The sequence below is a fragment of the Vanessa cardui genome, chromosome 27 (assembly GCF_905220365.1).
Source record: "Vanessa cardui chromosome 27, ilVanCard2.1, whole genome shotgun sequence".
Lineage (NCBI taxonomy): Eukaryota > Metazoa > Arthropoda > Insecta > Lepidoptera > Nymphalidae > Vanessa > Vanessa cardui.
The window spans coordinates 5290637-5318387 of NC_061149.1; the positions used below are offsets into that span (position 1 = coordinate 5290637).

At 33.7% G+C, this 27751-nt stretch overlaps 1 protein-coding gene across 1 annotated transcript; it reads right to left on the reverse strand.

The window, feature by feature from the left end:
* Nucleotides 1–1035: 1035 nt before the first annotated feature.
* On the reverse strand, nt 1036–27410 carry LOC124541212 (acyl-CoA-binding domain-containing protein 5). Its single transcript, XM_047119084.1, has 9 exons — nt 27019–27410; nt 9640–9751; nt 8768–8849; nt 6503–6653; nt 5593–5699; nt 4712–4793; nt 3444–3544; nt 2279–2408; nt 1036–1270 (listed from the first exon to the last, which is right to left on the reverse strand). The coding sequence occupies exons 1-8, from the start codon at nt 27077–27079 to the stop codon at nt 2286–2288; spliced, it is 819 nt and encodes a 272-aa protein (XP_046975040.1). The 5' UTR covers nt 27080–27410; the 3' UTR covers nt 1036–1270; nt 2279–2285.
* Between the last annotated feature and the right edge of the window lie 341 nt (nt 27411–27751).

The window sequence follows — 27751 nt, forward strand, 5'->3', positions numbered from 1 at the left end:
CTGTTAACTAAGGAATTAAAAAAATTATGAAGGGAATAGACAATGATGTTCTAGTAAACAGATATGTCATTAACGCGCAAAAAGTCAAGACTAGAAAACGTCCTAATTGGGACGTTTGTCTTTAGTCGTTTTCATCATAATTATGTAGTAATACGTTTTGCGTAATTAAAACATCTAGTTATCCCTTTTACTTATTGTTATTATCAAGCTTTCCTTTTTACTTGTAACGAAATTTAAAATAAACAGTCTCCGGCGCGGCTCACTTTTTTCAGGTGTTTAGTATGGATATAACATATCTGTTTATTAGAATATCATTGGGAATAGACTACATAATTTCTATAAAAAAAATTGTAAGAAAATTAAAAAGTATGCTTCTCAGGACTGCCAGAAGTGATAACTTAATCTATCCCAAATGAGTTGAATTAAGTGAGAAAATAGGAGCCTGCCTGCCTACCGATGCTGTATGTGTAGGAGAATGGTAAGACAGACAGATTGGTGCTGTCATGTTCCCATATGAGGTTATCACTTCAAAATAAGTAGTAAGTAGTAACCGATGGTAAGTCTGTCAGGACTATTTTCTAGACACTAATAATATGTTTATTTTATACAAAAAATAAAAATAACTGTCATATTAGTAATTCCATAATATGTGCTTTACGCATATTTATTTTTACACAATTGTATTTCAAATATAAAACTCATTGAAGACAATATTTCAGTCAAATCCATTACATTTGGGTGATGAAATTTCATAAACGAAAAATATATATATTATATTTATTTGAACAAAATTATTTACATAAAGTATTTCATAATAATATTGGACATTTTATTATTAAAACCAATAGTCTTTTCCTTACATTCATAAAAATGCAATAAGATCGACAATCATGAAAAATAGTGTAGCAACACTTAATTATTTCAGACAAAAAAAAATGTAAAGACAAAATTTCTAGCATTTATTACAATACATCCTAAACATTCAAACATTCAACTACACTTTTAAAAGATAAATAAATATTAAATACCGAAAAAATTGATACATATAAAATTACACAAATCCCCAAAAATAAACAATTCATGTATAATGTTACCCAATTCTAACAAAATCCCTTTAATTTTGCTTTAAAAAAACTTGAAAAAGAAGCTTGTGTTGCTACAACAGAAAAATACATTTAAGTCATATAAAAACTATTTGTGTAAAAAATCACAATTTGTCGAATATCCAACGCACAACGTCTACATAACACGCACCTAATATTGGTAGTACCTGTTGGAACAAAATATAATTATTATTGAAACTAGCAGAGCAGAGATGGCCCAGTGGTTAGAACGCGTGCATCTTAACCGATAATTGCGGGTTCAAGCCAAGCACCGCTGTTTCAAGTGCTTAATTTGTCTTTATAATTCATTTCGTGCTCAGCGGTGAAGGAAAACATCGTGAGGAAACCTGCGTGTGACAAATTTCATAGAAATTCTGCCACATGTGTATTCCACCAACACGCATTGGAACAGCGTGGTGGAATATGTTCCAAACCTTCTCCTCAAAGGGAGAGGAGGCCTTTAGCCCAGCAGTGGGAATTTACAGGCTGTTGTTGTTATTAAAACCAGAATCAATGTGTTTTGTACGTCCTAAGTTTATTTAGAGGAGCAGAGTTGAGCGTTTCTCTTTAATTCAGATCTATAATATTTAGTGTATTAGTATTACATGGCCATAAGGCTCAGTAGAAGGCACCTCCCACTTTGAAAGTTGGGTGAACGAGTCAGTTCAAGAAACATAACATCATAGTTCCCAAGATTGGTGGCGCATTAGTGATTTAAGGGATGATTAATCGCTGGTATACCTATCCTTTTTGTTCTTCTCGCTAAAAAACATGTTACTTGTTTTCTTCATATGAAGAGGGGGGGGGGGGGGGGGTGACTCGTCGGTGTATGACGTCAGACCAGGAAGCCTGGTACGCCTTAGTAAATCTACTAGGGTTCTACTAGGGTTCTACTAGGGTTGGATGGAAACGTTACGCATGGTACTATAACGCAGTCTATATAATAATGTCTGGAACTCTGTCTAATTAAAACAATTCGACGACGTCCGTGATCGAATAGAGTAAGCACCGGTTTTCATGGGTATGGCAATTCGAGATCCCGGGTTCGATTCCCAGTCGAATACATGAAGAAAAGATTTTTAGTTTTCTATGTTGTCCATAACACAAGTGCTACAGCTACTTACATTGGGATCAGAGTAATGATATCTTTAATGGGATAGATTATAAAGACTCACATTCAGGTTAAGTGTTCCTGCGCTGCAGTCGGGAAGCGATGCGATACGCGACGAAAGGCCACACAGCGATGAGGATCAGCGTGGGTGCACTCAGCTCCTGCCACGGCCACCGCCAGCCGCGGGAAACTTGCTGAAAACAAAAAAAAAACAAAAAATATAATAAAAAAGAAACAGCCTGTATATGTAACCTTCTTGGTTGAAAACCTCTTCCCTCCTATTGAAGTTTTGAGAGCGTTGTGGAATATTTTTTTTATGGTATAGGTTGGCGGACGAGCATATGGGCCACCTGATGGTAAGTGGTCACCAGCACCCATAGACAATGACGCTGTAAGAAATATTAACTATTCCTTAAATCGTCAATGTGCCACCAACCTTGGGAACTAAGATGTTATGTCCCTTGTGCCTGTAGTTACACTGGCTCACTCACTTTTCAAACCGGAACACAACAATACTGAATAGTGTTATCTGGCGGTAGAATAACTGATGAATGGGTGGTACCTACCCAGACGGGCTTGCACAAAGCCCTACCACCAAGTAATTTGTCTAGAATATTCCAATCGCAAACGCACATGTGGCATAATTTCTATAATTTATTACTTTTTTTTAATGTCATACTTTATTGTTAAGTTGTCAGCACTGTTCAAACTACATGCCTAGTGTCAGACACAGATAAATTGGTCAATATCATTCCTTAAAGTCCAAACTATCATACAAAATTTCATCGAAATAGTTTCAGCAATTTGAGTCGAGATGGCCCAGTGGTTAGAACGCGTGCATCTCAACCGATGATTGCTGGTTCAAACCCAGGCAAGCACCGCTGTTTTATGTGCTTAATTTGTGTTTATAATTCATCTTGTGCTCGGCGGTGAAGGAAAACATCGTGAGGAAACCTGCATGTGACAAATTTCATAGAAATTCTGCCACATGGGTATTCCACCAACCCGCATTGGAACAAAAATGAAATGAAATATGTTCCAAACCTTCTCCTCAAAGGGAGAGGAGGCCTTTAGCCCAGCGGTGGGAATTTACAGGCTGTTGTTGTTGTTGAAGCATACATAGAGATAGACAGCGGTAAGCGACTTTGTTTTATACCATATAATGATGTTATAGTACAATAATTGGCACGATATGACGTAATTATGAAGAGTAATCAAAGCGCTCTCACGTCTAATATCCTCCTGTCGCCTTCCACTGCTTTCCTGAGAGCGGCCACGTCCGCCTCTAGTCTCGCCAGCACGCCTGGCAACTGTTCCAATACCTTCAGATCTGGAAGACCAAAACACAAGGCCATATTATACAGTGTATTCATTTATTACAATTCATATATATATAAATATATATATACATCAATAGGAGCCATGTTCTTTATTATGCTTTGCAAAATATATACAATTTTTATATGTATGTGATACATTTTCGTACACTTAAGAGATCTAACAGATCTTATAAAGTCATAAGTCAATAGATTCTCTAAATGTTGGAAGAATCAGGTCCCTTTAACTGAGAGGCCCAAGTCACCCTTACCTACCTACTTAACGCCATATGTGTTAAGCGTGTATATCACTTTATTGTTATATATTGACGGTGCATTCATAAAATGGTTTACATATATTTCAGAATCCATAGTTATTCTTAAACAATACATACATTGTCTAACTTTGTACTGTTTCTTAAGAGTGAGTGTGTGTGTGAGAGAGAGAGAGAGAGAGAGAGAGAGAGAGAGAGAGAGAGAGAGAGAGAGAGAACATCAAATGGGATACCTAATCTTGATCACTTAGGTTTAGGTTTAAAGATTATTTATTCTCATAAAAACAATTACATCACTTACACGAGAACATAATTGAAAAAAAAACAAACAATTTACAGACATTCGTTGTCGTACTTACATTTATTATTTTTGGAAATAACATACAAATCATTAAATAATACATAAACAAAAAATCACCTCGTTTTGCAAATACCATTACTCCTTTTACATAGTCAGACAGATGTGTTTGCAATAATGTAATGAGACAGTTTCTTTCTAAATTTATCTAGCGAATCAATATTTTTTATGACTGAGGGTATCTCGTTATAAAGTCGCGCACCGTCATATGTTATTGCGGTTTGACCGAACTTTGTGCGAGTTTTAGGTAAAACAATGAGACTTTATCGAGTGCAGGGGCGCCCAATCTTTTTGTTGCTATTAAATTGTAGTTCGGTATGGACATTTTTATGAATAGTTTTACGTATGAAAATGCAGGTTCTGTAATTATATAATTGTTTTATGCTCATTAATTTCGTGTCGCGGTAAAGATGTTTGAAATTTCACTTCCGCGGTACACACAGCTCCTTCGTCAGTAGAACCTAACTAGTCTAAAATTATCTTCTAAAGCAGTTAATATACTCTACAGGAATAACATAAGCTCCTAAAGTAAATCTCAAACTACTCACGTGTAAGTTGAGAAGTTATCTGATACGCGTGGCCGTTGCTGAGTCGAGGGGGGCTCTGCGTTCGGACGGGTTCGATCTCGTTCTATAGAAATAATAACTATTATTAGTTTAAATAAAACTAATTATAACGGATGAATCGCGTATATTAATTATTTTTAAACATCCCGACGTTTCGGTCCCGGTCTACCCGTGACCACGAACACTGCAAAGTGCTCGAAACGTCGGGATGTTTAAAAATAATTAATATACGCGATTCATCCGTTATAATTAGTTTTATTTAAATGTGTAATAATCGCGAAAATTTAAGACAAAACTATTATTAGGTTGACATATTATTTGCCTGTTTTATCGGAGGAGTATTACAGGTAAATAATTAATTTATATGATGCTCTGCTATATGCTTTACAAAAAGTTACAGGTAAACAAAAGTTACATTAATTTATATGATGCTCTGCTAAATGCTTTCCAAAAAATTATTGATTAATATATCAGTATAGAGTAATACAAGTATGGATATCCTTTAATAAGACTATATAATAAACTGAAATTATAACATAATAAAGTATTTTAATGGAACGACTCAACGTTCTCATCTCGGGACATAGGCCAAAGCTGTCCAAAGTTCAGAACGGTTCTAGCCCAAGACGTATTTTTTGATTTAGCGTAAATACAAATATTACAAAGATATCGATACTTTTGAAGACAACTTTTCGACTATCAGTCGAATTTGTCTAAATTAGGGAGTGCTTGTTCCAATTACTTTTTTCCAAAATTCACAAGTATGAAAAATAGTATTTTTTTGGATATTTTTGACAGCCCTGACTCCAGTTCTAAAGAGAATGTCGATGATGACAATATGCCGACAGATTCACAATACTCACGACGGTATCGTCGACGGTGTCGATGAACTCATCGTCGGAGTCGTGCCGCACGCGCGGTTGGCTCGCGTCTTGCGTGGGGGACGACGCGCCACTCACTGAACGGGAATCTGAGAAACAATAATTATGAAATAGCTTTATTTATTCCACAGACATAAATTGTGACCCATAAATTTAGTAAATTAAACTATTTTAATTTCATTTCGTATTTTAATTTCATTTAGTTCTTGGCTTGGTCTTTGACAGACGTCATCCAGTCCCTTCCTGTGTAGGCCACAATCCTGCTACCGAGCGAACAGGCGACCTCTCCTTCTAGCTCTAGCTTCGTTCCATCTCGTGATGTTGATAGCCCAACGACTGTCGTCATATCTAGCCACGTGACCAGCCCACACAAGAAACGATACACCGTCATAATACATTGACAAAACTAATGTATTAAGATTTGTCCTCGCTATTTCAGCTAAAATCCTCTGAAAACCCAACCAGACCTTGATCTGTCAGGAATTTCAGTTTTATAGTTATATTTTATTAGGTATATTATATGTTACCGATATACACAATACTCGACCACGGAGATTGAGTGGTGTAGTTGAAGAAAAAGTTCATTAGTTTTCTATAATATTGACAAAGCAGAAAAATGACTGCCCAGCACTAAACAGTTCCAAGTAATTTTAAGTCGTTACTATTAACATAATAATCATCTCAGCCGTAGGATGTCTACTGCTGCACATAGACCTAGATCATCACGACGATTGGACCTCACCGGTCCGATGACACTGATGTCTGATGTCCACTCGAGAACTCGACGGCCCCATCGGCCGTATAATCTTCGAGCAATGTGGGGCCCAATGCCACTAAGCGTAGCAATTCTCAATTCAATTATAAACATATTACAGATCTATTAGATACTTACATACGGGCGAATTCTCGAGCGAATCGTTCCGACACCTCGCGAGGATATCACCGGCCACCAGTTGAAGGTCTGCGCTTGGGAAACCTTCCTCTTCATCGCTGACCAAGAGGAAGGAAGCGACATCTCTGTTATACGACATCGTTTCCACTATCTGATGAAATAAAAAAAGATCATTTTTTTTTTAATTATATTTTTAACAGGAAAGCTGACAAAGATAAAACAAGATGTTGTATCCCTTGTGCATGTGAATAAATTAAACTACCGTCAAAACAGACAATTTTTTGGCAGAATAGAAGGAATTCTAGACAATGGTAACCTAACTAAATAAAATCAAACATCTATACTAACGGAAACTGATAAATATGCTACATTTCAAAACGAGATGTATGTTGGACCCGGTTGGAACGAAGTTGCTTTAGCTATGTATTATATATAAAATAACAGACATAACAATTATTTGGCACTCATAAAAACAATTGATAAAATTGTCTTTAAAATCCTTAATGAAATGATTTAATACGGTAATAATAAAAAAGGTTTTAATGTTATAAATTTGATGCCATTTGTTATGAAGCAAGCTTGTATTCCGAGGACATAGGCCTTTTTTGTAGCTAGAAGCTACGTACAAGCGCTAAATATGGCCGAAAACGCGAAATAAATCCAGTAACACGTAAAATTAATCTTGTACTTCCTAGTCTACTAGATATAGTTTAAATAAAAGTAATTCCTTTTTTGACTCTTGATGAACATGTCAATTGGAATAATAATTAAAAAAAAAAACGTTAAACTACGTGTTTTCATATTCGTTATTATCATTGAGTGGTCATTATAAGTTAAAATATATGTTTTGTTTCGTAAGCAGATGGAAGTACGAATGGAATACCAAGGAAAAGTATGTATCTTAGGACAAGACATTTACCTTTTATGCCTAACTGACGATTAAGACCTAATGATGCGGTCGACAAAGAGTAATTTATATCGCCATATACATTAGAAAGAGAAAGGGAGGGCGTTTAAAGATTATTCTCAACGTGACTTCTCTCTGTCCATTTCTGTCACTAATCTCTACTGTAAGTCGCATAAAAGAACTTCGTCCCAACCCCCATCTCGATAAATTTCTTCCGTCAAATCTGAGATAACTAATCCAAATTCATGTAACGTCTAACCCATTTACTTGCTAAGATATATTTGGACTGTTCTTGGGTCATACACAAAGGTCAAGTTTGAAAAACCTTTTTATTCCATAAATAAAAACTTTGCCAGGGAATAATCAAAATTCTTTACCTCCTCAACCGACTCGTTCGATAGCAGGAAAGGTTAATGAAAAATGACATTAATTACTAAACAACACAATCATTATAACAAACACTACAATCGAAAGTATTTATAAAAAATAAAGAGGCTTCTGCACCTCAAGTAATATACAACAGCTGTGATGTTTTAATTTGAAATATAATTAGTAAAATCTATTCAACTACATGATACAAGGTAAAAATTGATTAAACTTATTAAAACAGGCATAATTTTCCGACAAACTTATCATCTTATCAGTCCCATGTAAAAAAAGCATGCATTTTTCCAAGATCTTTTTTTCCAAGAAAGACCTGGAGTAGTGGTGCAAAAAGCTTCATCAAAAGTATAACACCTCGCCTCATTGCCTCCACTGGTGACAAGAGGGCTGGTTCGTTTTTTGCCCAGAGGATCGGAATTGCGATTCAACGGGGAAATGCTGCTAGCATTCTTGCCACCATTCCACGCCGTCAAGATTTATATAGTAACTAGTTTTAGTTCATATTTGTATATATTTAAGCATTTAATGTTATTAATTCTTATGTTAATAAATGACTAAAACTTTTAAGAAAGAGTATTTCCAAATATACGCTACTTAAAATAAAACATCCAAACAGACCATTTGTGGCCCAGCGGATCCAATGGTCACAACCACTTTTGACATTGCGACGTAAGTAACATTAACCCCTTATGACTTCAATGCGCAATAAATTTGAGAGATTTATGTATCTGGTGCTTGTAATCCGGCGCACCCTCAAACCACACCCACCCTTCAAACAGTAACTCAACAATTGCGGTAGTATAATGTTATGACGGTGTAAAGCAGATACCCGGTAATGCTAAATACAGCACTATCAACAATGTTAGCCCATTACCAAATAAATTCTAGCGTTTAGACTATCAGGCACATACTCTCTTCTTATAATGATTGTCTGAATAACACAATGAGAAAGGCTTAATGGAAATATCCTGTACCTTATGTAACTCATTAACGTAGAGCTGCATCGCTTCTTCCGACGACATGTCACCTAATTTCTTCCACGCCTCCCATTTCGCTCTAGAAACGGTAAATAATATATAAATGAAAAAAATAAATAAATATGGGACATCACATACATTACTCTGATCCCAATGTAAGTAGCTTAAGCACTTGTGTTATAGAAAATCAGAAGTAACGACGGTACCACAAACACCCAGACCCATGAAAACATAGAAAACTATTGATAATCTACATTGACTCGGCCGGGAATCGAACTCGGGACTTCAGAGTGGCGTACCCATGAAAACCAGTGATGTCCAGTCATACTTGTGATGTGAAATGTCAAGTGAGATGATCTTATGGTAAGAACGCGTGCGTCTTAACCGATGATTGCAACGTGATTAACATCTGTTTGTAATTTATTTCGTCTTCGAAGAAAAACGCCGTGAGGAAACCTGCATGTGTCTGATTACAAACTCGCAACATCAGCGTGTTAACTACAAATCTTCTCAAAGGGAGAAAAACCTTAGCACACCTTACATTTAACATATATTTTTATTTAAAAGGAGTTATTCTTAGTTTCCTCGGGTTTTCCGCAAATATTACTGAACTTGTTTGACAGCGCATTCGACAAGAAAACAATCGGAGTCGAGCCAAGAGAATACATGACAGAATGACTTCGCGTGCTATCCAAGGCAAGAGAGTGTTAACACAACTTTAAAGCTACTGAGAATTTAGTGACAAAAGTACCCAATGAATCTTTATTTACACGACTCGAGAGGTAAGAGAGCCTGGGCTTCGACGACAAGATCAATGAGGCATGCAAGACATACTAAACTGATAAAGAGAAAAATTCTGTTCATCTTACCTGTTGACAACATCCCAAAATCCCGGCTTATCCTTATTGCATGGTCCCTCTAGCGCTTGTTTGTAGTAACTGTAGAATTTCAGCATAATATCATTGCTAGGCTGGTATGATCCTGAAAGGAAAAACAATCGATATGTATTATGCGAGTTAAACTAATAGCCAAAATAATATACAAAAAATATTGGTCAATCTTCCACCGCGCTTGCAAGATTTCCATGTGACTTGTTTGGTGTGCATGTTACTTTTGTAATTGTGCTTTATGCACGCTTGTCTAGGTAATACCGTGTAATTATAATATTTGGGCACACATAACATTTCGCAAAACAGTACTATTTGTTGGCATACAAGAACGCAACCTACTTTGTTTGATAGTCGTTGCATTTTCTATATAATCGTTTTTCATTTATACTTATTTATATCAACACTATTACGTTCCATCTGATGGCAAGTTAGGCCGTGTAACTACTGGCACAAGGGACATAATATGATAGATCAAAAATTTGGTAGACAATATCCCTTGGACATTATTTAACACAGCATTAATATCTGCCTACATATTTTATATTTAGCATATATACATATATGTATATCGTGTCGTGTAAGTATTATCACGTTTGTGCGCTAAGTGATAACCATAACGTAAAATATTATGACTGGATAAGTAATGTTTATATAAATATATTATATAAAGTGTATCCAGTACCAAATCTATAAGTATGTGACACGAATAAAACAATAGCTCCGAGCCACAGATGATCGATGTGTCCAAGGGGATGGCAGCATCGAAGATGAGATTTGCTCATATATTTGGGGCTGAATATTTTATTATATTCAGCCCCAAGGATATTACTACAATTATTTTCGAACGTTTTGTTTTTTGGAAATTTAATAGATTTTTTTTTTTGGTGTATTTGTACACGATAATCTTCGGTCATTTTCTTGCTGACGCTCTGCTGTATCATCACCAACAACGTAACACTGCGCAAACACACATTAACACACTAAACAAAACATTATTTAGTTTTCTATAGACCAAATAAAAAAATTAACGGCATAAGAGAACGGCACAACAATTTAACGCAATATCATTGGCTGAGAGCTTGACTTATCCATGATAATAACTATGAATTAAAATATGCCGAAAAAACTTGTCAGAATTTTGAAAGTACAATTAAAGTGAAAATTAATAGTTATTAAATATATTAATCATAAACTCTTAGTAGTGCAAAATATAGCGGAGTTATTAAAAAAACACATGAAATAAGTAAATCTAAGGCTTGTTCATCTTTTTTCCTACATCCACTGAAATAAGCTGTACTTATAAACGTTGAGTAGCAGGTGTAATAAATACATTCGTCTCTTTCTGCCACGACTGAATTGACATTTGAAAAAAGAAGATAGTTTAGCCAAAATGGTCGTCTAGATTCTATATATTGTACTAACCAAATTTTAAAATTATAATGAATCAACTATGAACAATTATTAATGCTTCGAAAGGTCAGGTTGGGAGCAACTTTAGTATCGATTCAAACGAAACTAAAAAATAGACCATATCAATGTCGTCATAAGAGACAATTTTCAGTGTATGTAAATTATTACAACAAAGAATTAACGTCAAACTATTTATACATATATTTACATTATAATCAATTGAATACAAACGATATAAAATAAAATGAAATAATAATAAAGGAAAATGCATTGCCGAACAATCAAATCAAATCAAATGTAATTGGTTCGAGTAAAGTTAACTATAAATTATTTTGAAAAGACAATAATTCAACTCTTCTGAAAGTAACATCCAGTGGTAAGAAATGTAAAATAACTGTCATAGGTGGTCTTTTAAATACAACAAGATTGTGGATTCAAGTCTAGATAAAAACACTGAATTTCCAAGTGCTTATTTGCGTTTACCGTTCGTCTAATGGTTGGCGATGAAACAAAACACCGTGAGGTATCCTGCATTTTTCTAATGTCAATTAAATTGTTACACATTGCTGCAACGCGGTAGAATTGACTAAATAACAAACCGTCTGTCCAAAGACAAACATTTACAGGATTTTGACTGTAACTCACCAATAGATAACGCTGCAGCGCTTTAAATTTTATACCGTTAGACCGATCACCGTAACTGATTCGCCATAAAAATTATACATTTTCAATACCATCGTAAAGTTTTTAGTACCGTTAGTTTATAATATAATAAATCTGGACGGATTCTAAACTTGTGAAGGATCCTTACATAGTTATATACATACACTTATTTTGTATAATATAATAACCCTACGAAATATTAAAACGTAATTCCATAATAAAAAAAAGTCCCTAACTCAAATCCTGACCCTATTGTTCATAGCTCAGCTACATACTACATGGTACCATAACCTTTGATTTTGAGCCATCACAGATTTCGTACATCTTTTTATATATCAAATACACATCAGAGTCGATAAAGCCTCATTGAGAGAGTTCTCTCAATGAGGCTTTATGATGTATGAGGTGATGTAATGAGAAAAATATGCTATACTTATGCAAGCGAATTTAGCCGATCACTTTCCAGTATTACAACAGCCTGAAAAATTCCCACTGCCGGGCTAAGGCCTCCTCTCCCTTTGAGGAGAAGGTTTGTAACATATTTCACAACGCTGTTCCAATGCGGGTTGATGGCATATGAGGCAGAATTTCTATGAAAATAGACACATGACGGTTTCCTCACAATATTTTCCTGCACTACCGAGCACGAGATAAATTATAAATACAAATTAAGCACCTGAATATTCAGTGGTGCTTGCCTGGGTTTAATCCCATAATCATCTGTTAAGATGCACGCGTTCTTACCACTGCGCCATCTCGGCTTTATTAATTAAGAATTAACTCAAAACTGAATCGACCGCTGAACACGAGCGTTAAATGTCAGAATGTGATATGAGGCATCAACTATTACACAATTTTCACGTATCGCGATACAATATCGTGGGCTATTGTCGTCCACTCCCAGCACAAGCATAAATCTTTATTGGAAGAATATTTGTTAAAAAGTGCAAAAAAATCCTTTAAGTGAAAAAAAAATCATGCACCGTATAGTGACAGACATAGACATAGTGATGTCACTATGACTATGACATAGACATAGCACCGCAAGTCGGTTGCCAATCACGAGCGTGACACGAAATTTTGAAAGAATCACTCTTCAAATAAAAAAATATTACATTAGCATGCACGTATTTGAGTTCCAAATAGTTTTTAGAAATATTCCCGGCGTTTTTACCTTCAAAGATTCTATTGACGATATGACCTATCAACTTCCCGTAACAGATCATTTTACAACTTTAAATTGAGTAATTAAACAATCCGTAACATCAAGCAGTCGTCGATTTTTCAAAAAATTACGGATACTTTTTTTTAATAAGTTTGTGTTACTTTTTCAGGGTAGTCTTAGCCCATTCCGTACGAAGCCTATTTTCTTAACATCCTCTACTACACATTGCGCTCTGGGGTACAACTACTTTTACCTCACAGGGCTATTAATGAGGCCAACGACAGTTACATTAATATATATACTATCTATATAAGTCTTTTGGGATACCCTTGACAGTGGGAGTCCCCATATACCCTTTAGGCAAAGACGATAATGGGCTTGTAGTTTGTAAGACGAATTTCTGACAACTTTTGCTTCCCTTTTAAAAAAAGCTTAAACGGCTTTGTTAATAAAGGGCAGAACAGGTACCCAATGTCCATTCCACATTTTCAATTCCGTCAAAGACATTTTTGCGTGATAGAATAACGTACGTATAACCCCAACTTTCACAACATAATTGTACAATTTCATCTAAAATTAGGCACACTGATTGTCAAATGTACAGTTACCGAGGCGGCAAAACATGAACTATATTTGGAAAATGTGTAAAAACTACCATTGTATTAAAACATCCCATAAGAGACCATGCGCAATTGATATTCTTTTTAATTATCCACCATTCGACAAATGACAATCGAATGGTCAGGGGAAATTATGGCCATACACAATCTAATGCGTTTAGTATTAGAGCCGCGTTATACAACAATCACAGATAAGCAAAAGCAAAAGTGAAAGTACAGCCGAAAAGTTATTTCGTTACTTTATTTTTTTTTTGTTATATTTCCTTTCCACTTTATATATTATGTAACCGTTATTTTAAGATAGTATGACAACGATATCATATTTTAAAGAAACCGGTATTCGTATATTTATTAGTAGAGCACCTACCTTTATAATTAAAAGTGAGGAGTTATTGTGTGTCTTTGCCCATTAAATTAAACAAAAAAGAATTGAATTGATATTATTATAATAGCTCTATCGCCTAATGGGACCGTACCTTGTTGCATAAAACATTCAAAAAAAGAACGCGCATTTACTTTTAGGCGCGAAGTTTGGGTGCTTCCGACATACTGTTTCTGAGTCATGGAAAATTTGTCATTTTTGTCATTACATAATTTGAGTGATTTATTTTACTCTTGATTTTCATTTGTATTATAAGAGAAGATAGTAATTGCTCCAGTAAAAAATGTTTTTACTTCTCTTCGGTAAGAATAGTTTAAAGTTTCATGATACACATAGGCCATTTAATTAGTTAACATGTTCCAAATTCTTCTAGATATATCGTAATATGTCCACGGAGTCTAAGAAAATATTGTCTTTTAAATCGAACGCGGCCAAAACTCATAGATACATAAAGCTTCATATGATTTTTAGATGACGTCATAAATGCTTGCAGTCTATCTTTATCTAACAGCGCACAGATATAATATAAATATTTCTTTTGAACAATTCAATTGTAACGAATTATTGATCCTTATCAATTAATTACACAAACATACAAGAAACATAAAAAGGGGCATCACGTTAATTTGAAACGTTTTTGTCGACACAAATTGCCTTTCTTACTTCGCATCTTCGCACTTACGATCGCCTCCTGGCTGTTTCTATCCATTTACAATATGTACCTATGTAATCAATTTGACAAAAAAAAGGACTCGCTGAGATTTTTTTGCCGGTTTTTCTCAGGTCGTTGTGTTAATTTTTCCGAACCGGTGGTAGTATTTAATTTGACCATCAAAAAGAAAGTGTAATTCTTCTAAGTTGAATAAAGTAATTAGAGTTTGAGTTTGAAAAAAATCGAATTGGAAGTTTTAGAATTATTACAAGATATGAAATAGCCAATGGCCTACCAGAATATGAGTGAATGAGGTTGAAGAATTACTAATAGGACATTCATGACCCCTCCTCCTAAACTAAGTTTAGTAACTAGAAAAAAAATCGTTCCAAAATTATTATAAAAATGTGATCGTTGTTGGTTCAAGTATACCACTATTTTACCCTTACTGATTATTATTTAAATCAAATCAAATCAAAATAAACATTATTCAAGTAGGCTTTTACAAGTACTTTGAATCGTCATTTTACAATTAAGTGAAGCTACCACCGGTTCGGAAAGTAGATTCTAACGAGAAGAACCGGCAAGAAACTCAGTAGTTACTCTTTTTTAACATTTAAAAAATACAAAGTCATGTTAATTAAATACAATTATTTAAATTAATATACCCTGCTTGGACAGTTATTAAATCCACGCTTTTTTATCATGTATAAATAATATTATGTGCCCAAACCCAATTTATATGAAATCCTGACTGAATTCATGATTAATGTTTTAATTTCAATTCGCATCGAGAATATATTCCAAATAAGAAGAAAGAAGGTCATATAAGATTTCCACAAATCGCTACTTATAATTAATTAACTTTGTAACATAGCAACATTTAGGTATTAAATATTCATCGATGTGACCCATCAAGTGTCCAACGTCATTGAAGATATCGATTTCAAACCATCCAAGTCGTAGACGAACTTAAGTTTATTTCATTTCAATTCTTTAAGGATTTTTTCAAAAAATGTGCAAAATTTTCAATCAACGCAAAAACATCAAATTTTATGAATGCCATCCTGATCTGTATCAATCATCTACCAATCTCTAAAAGATTATATTAAGGTCATCCTGTTCAGAATCAATCATGACCATCAACCTCAAAGGAGACCCGATAACTACACATGACCTTATTTTTCTTATTTGTGTGAAAACAGTGGTGCAATTTTACCCACATAATCCATTGGGAACGAAGGAAACAAATCCGAAAGGATCATCGGAGATTTCATTACGGAGATACACACTTCCAAATTTTCGTCGACTACGGATATTTTATTGACAAAAAAACCCCAGTAAGCCATTATTGAACTCGAACCGATGAAGTATGAACCTAGGATCTTGAGATCAGCTGTCTCATGTATACCTACAAGAACATCGCGGCAGTCGATACAATACGGTAGGGTAATAATTAATCAAGAGCTACAATAAACGTATATAAACCACTCATCACTAATTCTCCCGCCAAAGACAAATATACTCTGTATATGCAAACATAATCTGTACTCTGTAAGTATACTCAGTATTATGAAGCTGAATCGCCTGAATTTAGGCAAGGAGATATTATAGTACACGAGTACGTGCAAATACAATTACTATAGTCTAATCGGACTGACAAAAAGATACAGAGTCAAGGTAAGCTTAACTTAAATAATGTAAGATAACAAAGGAGGCTAGGCACCAACGGACCTCTTTTGTTATTCCTACTCTTCCACTTACATCTGTCAGTGTGATATATCGATAAGATCTGTAAACAGTGTAAATAATTGATTTCGCATATTCAGCTAATTTGAGTTATTTCTTTCCTGTTTAGATAAGAAATATTACTTTAATTCTGCTCTAATAATAGGACACCTAATTGAGTAATTGATAATGACCGTTTAAAAGTATACTAGAAATGTACCGATAACGCAGTACTGCCTAAATATTCCATTTTCTTTTAGTTATTCCTCGAGAAAAATGTTGGGCAACGTTTAACTACTAAGTAAACGCACACAAGTAAAGTAGTTTGACGTTTGGCGTGTGTCAAGCGTAGCTGTCACGCACACCAAGATAATAAAGTTAGTTCATTTGTTTCAGTTTTTTTGTAGTGAGTCAATACAAACAAACGATATATAAATAATCTAAGCAATTTTAATTCTTACGTACAGTCGGGGTAAGAGACGGTTCATCACCTAAAGGTGACTCTTTTCGTGTGCTCAGTATGAGCGATAATCTGGTTTACCGATCGAGATTATACGACACTGACAGCAATATTTAGGCAATTCTGCAGAAGATATCATAACTGATTTAAATTTGTCTTGAATAATTGCGGCATTAAAAATATTTCATGTTGATATAAAACTAGACGTAGTCCAAAGATGTTACACTATTTTGAACCAAGTTATCATACTATGTAAGTTTAATTTATATTCAGTTGTCAGTTTAGTGATTTAGTTTCAAAAGGTACTAAGAGTTTAAGACTTGATAAAAGAATTAGTTTGAAATCTGACGAAGGTTTTCTTACACTGACTGTACATTCTTCTTCAACACGACCGCATATTATTAATTTGTTTTTAATTGTTACTGCGTAACCTAATACTTCACCTGTACCAATACATCTTGTAAGAAACTTTGCCATCGTAGATGAGTTAAAAAAAAATCAAAATTTTGTAATCTACATTGAATGTATATCTAATGTGTTTTAAATTTAGATTTCAAAATGGTGTAGTTAACAAAGACTGAGTTTCAAAATAAGTATGTCAGACGATATGTGCAATATGTTGCTCCCAGCTCTCGCCCGGACGAACTGGTATCTGCAAATTATCTATTGCTTTTGAAAATAAACGACGAGAATCTTTGCAATATGGACAAATTTTTATTCGTTTGGGGTTTTATACAAGCTCGTCTGTGTCACTCGTCCAATATTCTACCAAACAGCAACACTTATAGACTGAGAGGTATTGATCGGCAGACTTACATTCCCTCGATGGGAATAGTGAACCTCAATTTCTCCAACAACTGGTAAAGCATATCTGGCCGTAATATTGTGTTTGCTACAATACCGTAAGTCTACCGATCACTGGACTATTAGTATAGTTGTGTTCCGGGTTTAAGGGTGAGCGATTCGATGTCAGGACGAGTGACCTTAGTGGCCTAGGTTGATTGCATTGACTATGCAAGAGATGTTAATGAGCAGTGGTGATTATTGCCATGGGATGGCTCATTTAGCATTTACAAATAAAAATGAGTCAAGATTTTATGGTATACGGCATCTATATGGATGACCGAAGTTCTACAAGCTTTCTCATATCTATGACTTTCTTCTGATAAGGCGATTTTGGGCAAAGATTATACGTAATAGACGCATTGAAAAACGTTCAGAATAACAGATTATTTCTTCAGCTGAAGATCGATTTCGTATTGTAGAAACAACACAATATACGTTCGATATCCTAGACGTCCTCGAGGGTATTCACTACTACAATCTCCAGCAAAAATATAAAGCGTACTCCACTAAAATAAATGACATAATTTCACTTTCGAATTACTTTGGTAATAGGAAAAAGATAATCCAAGACAATGAAAATTGACAGATAGCTCAATCAACCTGAAACCTTGTCGCATTGATATTCACCATCAAAGTTCCTGAAGTCCCATAATAACTCAATAATAAGGACGTGAACTCGAGAGATGAAGCCTCACGTGTTCTATTTCAGATGGCCTTAAGGAGATCGGTATGGCCTCTAGCTACGTAATGCACTAGTATGTGAAAAGTGGCGAGGCAAAGGAATATATCACATAACAAGTATAAAAACTTTATTATTTATATAACTTTAAAATATAACAATTAATTTGGGTCAGTTTAATTATATACCCATGCATGATTGCAGGAAAGAGATAACATTATCAAAACGTATGCAATATACATGATATAGCTTATATTGATGAGTCCATCGTGGAAACAACAACAACAACAGCCTGTAAATACTTCCACCACGCTGTTCCAATGCGGGTTGGTGGAATACACATGTGGCAGAATTTCTATGAAATTTGTCACGTGCAGGTTTCCTCACGATGTTTTCCTTCAATTAGACGAATTAAAAAGACAAATTAAGCACATTAATCAGCGGTGCTTGCCTGGGATTGAACCCGCAATCATCGGTTAAGATGGACGCGTTCTAACCACTGGGCCATCTCAGCTCTATCGTGGAAGGCCAGGCGAATACTGTCCAAATAAGAGTGGCAACGAGAAGGATACTCATCTTATGGTTTATTGAGTATTTTTTTTTCAGTTACTCATCTTATGAGTTATTGAGTACCAAAGCCCATGGACATCTGAAACATCGGGCTTGCACGTACGTTTTTATTTAGATACGTCATTTTTAGCCTTGTACCGCTACCACGTGTAAGAAAAGCTCAGCAGTCGTTTTTCCAAACCGATATGACTTGAGAACCTTCAAGAAAACCTACTTTAGGCCCTACTAAAGGGCGGGAATGCACCTGCAAGACTCCTAACTTTGAAATGTCTAAGGGAAGACCGTCACATTACATTACCCACCTGTGGAGATTTCTCTATTAAATATTACAAAGTAAACACCTAAAACATCGAAACTTAAATAGTAATTTTTACGAATTAGAAATGTTATCACTAATACATTATACAATTAAGATTGATAACGAAATATAATACAAATTAACTTTTAATCATATGCTAATCTTTTGATATAACTTTATCCTTGATACTAGATAATATATTTCGTGATTATTGGTTCTTTATTTGGATTGTCTTTTCGTATTGTTTTGTGCCAGAACATTAAATAAATGCTTATCACTCAAATCTAAATTTAAAGTAGTCGAAGCGCCGCTTCAATATAATAACATTATTTACAAAGAAATCTGAACGCATCACACGCTTATTGGTTGAGTATTTATTTAAGAAAAAGGTTCTCCTTATATTTTGATTTATATAGATAGGTTGTAAGCATCAAACGGGCTGTTTGCTCGTCTACCTTCGTCTATCAATCTGAAAGAAAAAAACGTCAGTTGTCGCGGACGACAATTTATAAAACCATTGATACAAAAGAGAATATATCCTTAATTACTTCTGAAATCTCGCTAACATAATGAAGCGAGTCTGTCTTGCATCACACACTATGGGAAAGTAAATACAAATATTTCAATATGCAAAGAGGTTTGTTATGTTAGTTGTTATGTATGTGTCTATGTTAGTATCTCAAACCAATACAGCTATACTCCAGCCACATTCGATCTGGAATTTTAGTAAACAAACCATGTGTCATCATAATTAGGGTTGATACAGTCTTAATAAAAAAAAAATATTATTATAATTACAACTATATTCATTATAACACAATTTCCTGTTTAAACACAAAAATTTTAATTTAATACAGAATCAAAAAAATTTATTTAGCCGGTCAATACATAATTTATATGAAAATTAGCTTAAAATAAAAGTTTAAATTTTTTTAATTACAACTATAACATTACTACAAAACTAACAACCCTATATTTTAATACTGACGTAAAGAAATCGCAGGTTTGTAACATTTGGAGTGTTTTTTAAGCAATTGGCAGATATAGGAAGGTATATAATAGCGATACAGGCTCTTCGTAATTGTTGGAGTATATTTTTAGTCGTATTATAATGGTAGTATAACCACAACAGGTTAAGAATGTTAACATTACACACAACGTTTCATTACACATAGATTAAAAAAGAGATATCTTGTTTTGGCTAGCATAAATATAGCACTAAAATCACTGTTTCAAATTAATCTTAATGAGTCCTGTCGTTTGGGAGGCGATAGATAAAGTTAATAAAGCGAATTATATAACTACGAGGTAATTTCTGATATCATTTTAAAATTGGAGGTATTATTTTTGAGATCTACATTATTCCAGATGATCATAAGTATTATAATTATAACCAAGAATGCGCTTAGTCCTTTGTCTTAAATATTTTATTATTAATCATCAATTTTAATTTTTATTAACATCAAAAATAATTGTTGTACATATTTGTAAAAATGTTTAGAGCATCTGCCTGACGTTGGTTGCTAAGCAACGCTTTGTTATTAAACATTCCACATCGAATTTGGCTGGAGTATAGATGGAATACGTGGAACTTACAAGATGAGACAAATTAAGCCATTAATGTGTGGACATATTGTGTACAAGACGTTAGACATTTCAAAGGTTTTGAATTCTGTACTTAAGAGTTGCCAGTGTATAAAAAAACTCCCTTTAAATTTCTTAATTTTCGTTTAAACCTCTAAAATTATTCAATATTGCAATATCGTAATAAAATTAAACCATATTTCTTATATTAGTAGACGGTACATCTTTTGAAGCGTGTCAGAAAGCGCTTTTTTTAATTTGTAACAGTCAGTGAGCATTCAATACTGAATCTCGTAAATAATTAACAAACATATCTAAATATATCGTTATCATTGGAAAAAATAAATTTATTCATTTTGTCCACAAATGGCAACAAATATATGAAAAAAATAACTTACAATATAATGAAGGACAACGTCGTACGGTTTTGAGTTCCTAGTAAATAAGGAACTCTGAAGGAGGAAATTATTTAATTACTTAAAAACATACAAGTAATATAACATATAAGTAATGTATCGATTTTTAATAATCACATATGAAATTAAAAACCGGTACTTATAGATTTGCTATTGTTTTTTTTGTATATTGTTTTACGACAATGTTTACATTCTACATTATTAAAGATATTAAACTTCGAAAGAGCAATACTTAGTCTCTTTTGATCCTTTTTCAAGGCAACCATTGTTATTTGCAGTGACGTAGCTATCGTAGGGCAGGTGGTGCAATGCACCAGGGCTCCCGAGTTCAGGGGGCCCTCTAAATTAAGCTTTAAGCTTCTGAAGCTATAAAAATACGACCTTGCGCACCAAATTTCTTATTTGATATCTATAATTTTAAAGGGTTGTTATTAGTTAAAGAGGGGATGAGGGCCCAATTCTTTCTCTATGCACTGGGGCCCATCCTCACATAGCTACGCCATTGGTTACATGGAGGCACTTCAAACAATTAAACAATCAAAGTATAGTTTATTCAAGGAGGCTTTTACGAACACTATTGAATCGTTATTTAACAACTATATGAAGTGAAGATACCACCGGTTCGGAAAGTAGACTCTACCGAGAAGAACCGGCGAGAAAATCAGTAGTTACTCCTTTTCAACAGTTAAAAATACAGTCATGTTAGTTACATACAATTATATATGTATTTAATATATCCTGCCTGGAAGACAACAAGTATTAATTCCACGATTTTTTATCGTTTGTATATAGATTATACAGATAGACCAATTTTTTTTTTATTAGCAATGATTTGAATTTATGAATTTATAAAAATTTTGACTATGGTTAGTGGCTCTACAGCAACAAAGTCTATGGGTGGGGGTGACCACTTACGATCAGGTGGACCATTTACACGTCTGTCTGTTACAATAAAAAAAATAGGCGTTTACGATCGTGACTCGCTACCAATGAACTGGGATTGCCCAGTGGTTAGAACGCGTGCATCTTAACCGATGATTGCGGGTTCAAGCCCAGGCAAGCACCGCTATATATATATGTGCTTAATTTGTGTTTATAATTCATCTCGTGATCGGCGGTGAAGGAAAACATCGTGTCTAATTTCATCGAAATTCTGCCACATGTGCATTTCACCAACCCGCATTGGAACAGCGAGGTGGAATATGTTCCAAACCCTCTCCTGATTGGAAGAGGAGGCCTTATCCCAGCAGTGGGAAATTTAAAGGTTGTTACTTTACTTTTTACTTTACTTTACCAATACAGAATCGTCATACTTTGAAATATCATATAATCTTAGCTGGCTTACAACTGTTAAGTTATGTATATCATTACATAGTATAAAACAAAATCGCTTACCGCTGTCTGTCCCTATGTATGCTTAGATCTTTCAAATTACGCAACATATTTTGCTGTGGTTTTATTTTTAATAGATAGTGTGATTCGAGAGGAAGGTTTTTGTGTATAATACATGTACAATATAGTAAAGAAACAAGAAAAATTCTGTAGTATATTTAGTATCAGCATTGCACCTGTGCGAAGCCAGGGCGGGTCACTAGTTACTTATAATTTCAAGTTTTCATTTTTCAATCTTGATATTGCAGTCAATACAATGTCTAAATTGTTATTATCTTAAGTCCTCATGTGAATAATTATTGTTAACAAAATAAACAACAAACTATTCGTGCTAACAAACTCAAATTTACACTGAGTTATATAACAAGCTACACTAAATACAGTCACGATTATGGCATAGCTAGTGTTACGCTTGTGTGGAATCACTAATTAGTAACTCATTGGGACTTCATTCATTCATTTGTTCTCATTTATTAAATATTATAGTTTCAATGAAATACTTGGACGTAACAGAATAAGCCTTTGCCTATTTAGTACCTCATAAAAAAAAATCTGATACTATTTTTTTTTAAACGAGACTAAGGTACAACACGTAGTGCCTCTTTGTTAGTAAAATATTATTAAAAACAGCTTGCGCTTAAATATACCTACCTAGTGCTTAAATGTATACCGAATAAGTCGATCGGTTATAGGTACGGTATTGAAGACAATGAAATACGAATATAGACTGCCAGATACAAAATGTTAAGATTACTTGTAAAAATTATCTACGCCAACAAAATATTTCGAAAGTATCATAAGATAAAGATCTACTTCGAACACTTGCTTCTATTATTATTAAAAAAAAATATCTTGGAGGCACATTTTTCATACTTTTATATCATAGTAATATTTTTATGAGCTCATTACTAATTATTTTGGTTTCGTTTCTGGATTTATAAAAAAACATTAGTTATTGGCAAATAATGTCATGAGTCGAGATGGCCCAGTGGTTAGAACGCGTCCATCTTAACTTTAAGATTATGGATTCAAACCCAGGCAAGCACCACTGAGTTTTAATGTGCCTAATTTGTGTCTGCAATTCATCTTGTAGTCGGCGGTGAAGAAAAACATCGTGAGGACTGTTACATGTGTATCCATCAACTCGTATTGGAGCAGCGTGGTGGAATAGGCCTGATCCTTCTCCTCAAACGGAGAGGAGGCTTTAGTCCAGCAGTGGGAAATTTACAGGCTGATGATGACAATGATTAATATTTGAAAGACTGAGTTTTGATCTTCGTCTATCCTGGTAAATCGGAGAGAGAAATGGACAAATAAATATTAGTATTGAAACTTATTGTACCACCTTCTCCTCAAAGGGAAATGAGCCCTTTAGCCCAGCAGTGTGAATTTACAGGCTGTTGTTGTTACTGTGCCATAGCACAGAGAAAGGCAAATTTGAACGTGCATTCCTAATTTAAGCTATCGAAGACTTGTGTTCATAACACAATGACCCGTTAAAAAGAGCAAGAGATACCACTTCGAGCGAACAAAATATCATGATCGTTACCAGCAAGCGGAAAAAGCGCTTTAAAGCACCAGAAATCTGCAAAGTGAACAATTCCAGATCTAAACCGGTGTCGTGGGGATTAGTTCATATTTCGAGTTTTATTTCATTTTCCTTATTTGATGTAGGTGGTTTCAAACGTTCGACTGGCAACATATATTGAAAAAAAAATCATAAAAGATCTTTACTGGTCAGCCAAAAATCTTTAATATCGAAATCGATTATTATTATTGAATTAATTTATCCGTAAAAAGAACACGAATTAACTAAAAACATTGATTCTCATCAAAATAAATCTATATTTTTTGATAATAATAATATTATAATAGCAATAGTATAGCAAGTAACGCATATAGTATGCGCGCCACACTTATATTTAACTAGCGGACTGCCAGGCTTCGCATCGGTGAACATAAGTTTTTTTTGTTTTTACCTCTTATTTATATATTTTTTGTTACTTTTTTTCCGACATGTTTACAAATTGTCGTTATATATCAACTTATTTACATCTAAAAACCTAAATAAATTATATACCTAAAACTTCCTTATGTATCCTTCTGTCCATTAGTGAAAACCGCATGAAAATCCCTTCAATAGTTTGGATAAACTCCACTGGTGAACATACACACAGACAAACAGATGGAGGATTTTGTTTTATAATTTGTAGTAATAAGTAGTGATCAGCGATGGAACGGCATGAGCGTCATGTACTTGCCCTATTACACCAATAGAACTATCAATATGTAACTACAGGCACAAGGGACATCTTAGTTCCCAAGGTTGGTGGTACATTGTCGATGTAAAGAAAAGTTAATATTTCTTACAGCATCATTGTCTATGGGTGATGGTGTCCACTTACCATCAGGTAGCCTATATGGTCGTCTGCCAAACTATAACATAAAATAAATACATTAAAAAGAAATTTTACTAAAATAATGTAAGTCGTTTTATGTCGAACACCACTAAGCATTATTCGCCAAAACTGATACTTAATATCAAAAGGTTATCTGCACGCAGTGAGGCTAGCATGGGTTACAAAGAACAACAACACAAATACAACAGTAACTGTATGTTTGAAAACATTGCATATCTAACTTAGTAAATAATTTTAAGCGTAAATCTATTCTTATGTAAGTTTTAATGGTGCGTATAGTCAACACAATATTGTTGTACACACAAGTTTATACATATATATTTAACTATATTTCGAAATCTATGTTATGATTCAGTTACTTAGAAGGTATAATAGTATTGACAGTCTTACTGGCTTCAAAAGAACCTATCTCAATTAATGAATCACCAATCAGACCAATAGCAGAGCAGCTGAAGTAGTCTTAGGTCCAATAAGAATTGTAAATTGAACTAAAACTCTAATAAGAGACAGTAGAACCTTATATATATCCTTCAAAATTAAAAACACATGTAAATTATTCACATGAATGAATAATTTACATGATACACATGTGCTTAATTTGTCTTTATAATTCATCTCGTGCTCAGCGGTGAAGGAAAACATAGTAAGGAAACCTGCATGCGACAAATTTCATAAAAATTCTGCCACATGTGTGGCAGAATTGTGGCAAACCAACCCGCATTGGAACAGCGTGGTGGAATAAGTTCCAAACCTTCTCCTCAAAGGTAGAGGAGGCCTTTAGCCCAGCAGTGGGAATTTACAGGCTGTTGTTGTTTGTAAATTATTCAATATAGAAAATAATTGAAGGTTCTAGAAAGTTGGGAGGAACATTGTTCGCTAATGAATTTATTCTCCTTTAAAAAGGCAACACACAGTGTAATAAGACATGTAGGTAATAAATAAACCGGTTAAAATTACACATTAACATAGATAAAGGCAACAGAATGGTAAAATATTAGAATAACAAAAAATAATTGAAGTAAATTTAAAAGTAGGCTTTAACAATTTATAAACTAAGAAACATAACAATTCCAAGTAAATAAATTATTGAAACTACATTTATTGACACATCATCCGAAGGTCAGAGACTGGCAGAAAATACTAAAGCAATATCAAATCAGAATTACATCTTTGTGCCCTTTGTAACTAGACACTAAGACCTTTGAGTATTAATAAAAAAAAAGTTACACTTTGATTAATTTTTATCTATTCATTTATAACAGGAGTACTTGTTCTTTTTTCGAAATTCATGATTCTATGAGGAAATGCTAACAGCATTTCGGTCACTATTTCACATATTCTTGATTTGTAAATGTAACCCATATAACTTGTTATATGTAGTTAAGTCAATAATTGTGATATGTATGAATAATTTGTTTTTAATTCCATACTATATGGAAACAGGCAAAGTTATCACTTACAGTGATCTTGTGCCGGCATATAATATTTACTTTTTTTTTGTTCAAATGGACATCTACCAATTATCTAAAACAACTATTGTTTTTACAGAATAATCTTTAAAATGGCTTATAATTACAAATATAAATCATTATAAATTATCCCAAGATACAATTTAGTATTAATTTACTCAAAAGTTCATTCAATCAAATTAGTTGAATCAAAAGCAGTGATACTTTAGAGCTTACAGATATGTTTCAATTATCATGGGTAACCATGATTATGGAAAGTAAAAAATAAGGAAAGTTGATAAAGTATGGTGTTTTTATATTATGAATAAAAGACAATATTTTTCTTTCTCTCACCTGGATCTAACAGTTTTTGTTACATATATATTAATTGTGTTTGTAGTATATTTAAAATTTATTCCAAATTCGATCTAATTCTATAATGAATTACAAGAACAAAATATACGCAGTTGATATTTAATATTTACAATATGAATTACGATGTACAAAGATATCAACAAAACGTAATTATAGTCAAACTGATATGATTGCTATCAAGTAATTAATTATATATTGAAAGTATAAAGTTTTTTAGAACGAAACATTTCAAAATATTCATAATACTTACCACTTTTTGGTAAACTCTTGATAACATTGACCGCTGCGTGGAATTTTTCTTCTAAAGACATTTTCACAAATCACAAAACTTGAGAAAACTACTTAATGCACTTTGGACTTTAAATAACACTGTTTTATTACAATAAAACTACGAATCACATACTCGTTAACGTGTTATTGCGGAATTATATTACAGTATTATACAATTAATTTCAAATACTTATGAATTATGATATTAAACACGAAATTAATGTCAAAATGTTGTCTTATCCTACGTCAATCTTCAAATTTAACATTCACAGACTAGTCAAGCAGTCGTGGCCTTCCGTCGGACTAGAAAAAAGAAAACCAATTGATTATGTACCTATCAAATCATAAAATAAACTATAGTGACGAGCGTAGCTCGTCGAACTTACGGGTTATGTCATTATTTTTGACAATAGAAGTTTCGTGCTTTCGTATAATATAATTAAATAAATATTATTTTTGCTCACAGAATATTTTTAAATCAAATATTTACAATATACACATGGATTGAGGTACAGTATTTAAAGCATTTTTTTAATTTTTCCCTTTTGAATTAAGCAATCGACAAGCAAATTAAGGAAAATATTTGACACTCTTTAAATAAATATAATAAAGGTGTTCTTTATTTAAAACATAATTAGTTTTGTGTTTTAATTATTTAATATTAAAAAATAGGAAGTTTGTTAAATTCGAAATCAAGTTTTTTTTTTATATTT

Coding starts and splice junctions, on each gene's coding strand:
- LOC124541212 (XM_047119084.1), bottom strand. CDS start 27,079: ATGTCTTTAGAAGAAAAATTCCACGCAGCGGTCAATGTTATCAAGAGT. Junction 5,700..6,502: donor GCTCGAGAATTCGCCCGTAT/GTAAGTATCTAA, acceptor ATTGTTTCTCAG/ATTCCCGTTCAGTGAGTGGC. Junction 3,545..4,711: donor GATAACTTCTCAACTTACAC/GTGAGTAGTTTG, acceptor TTGGTCTTCCAG/ATCTGAAGGTATTGGAACAG.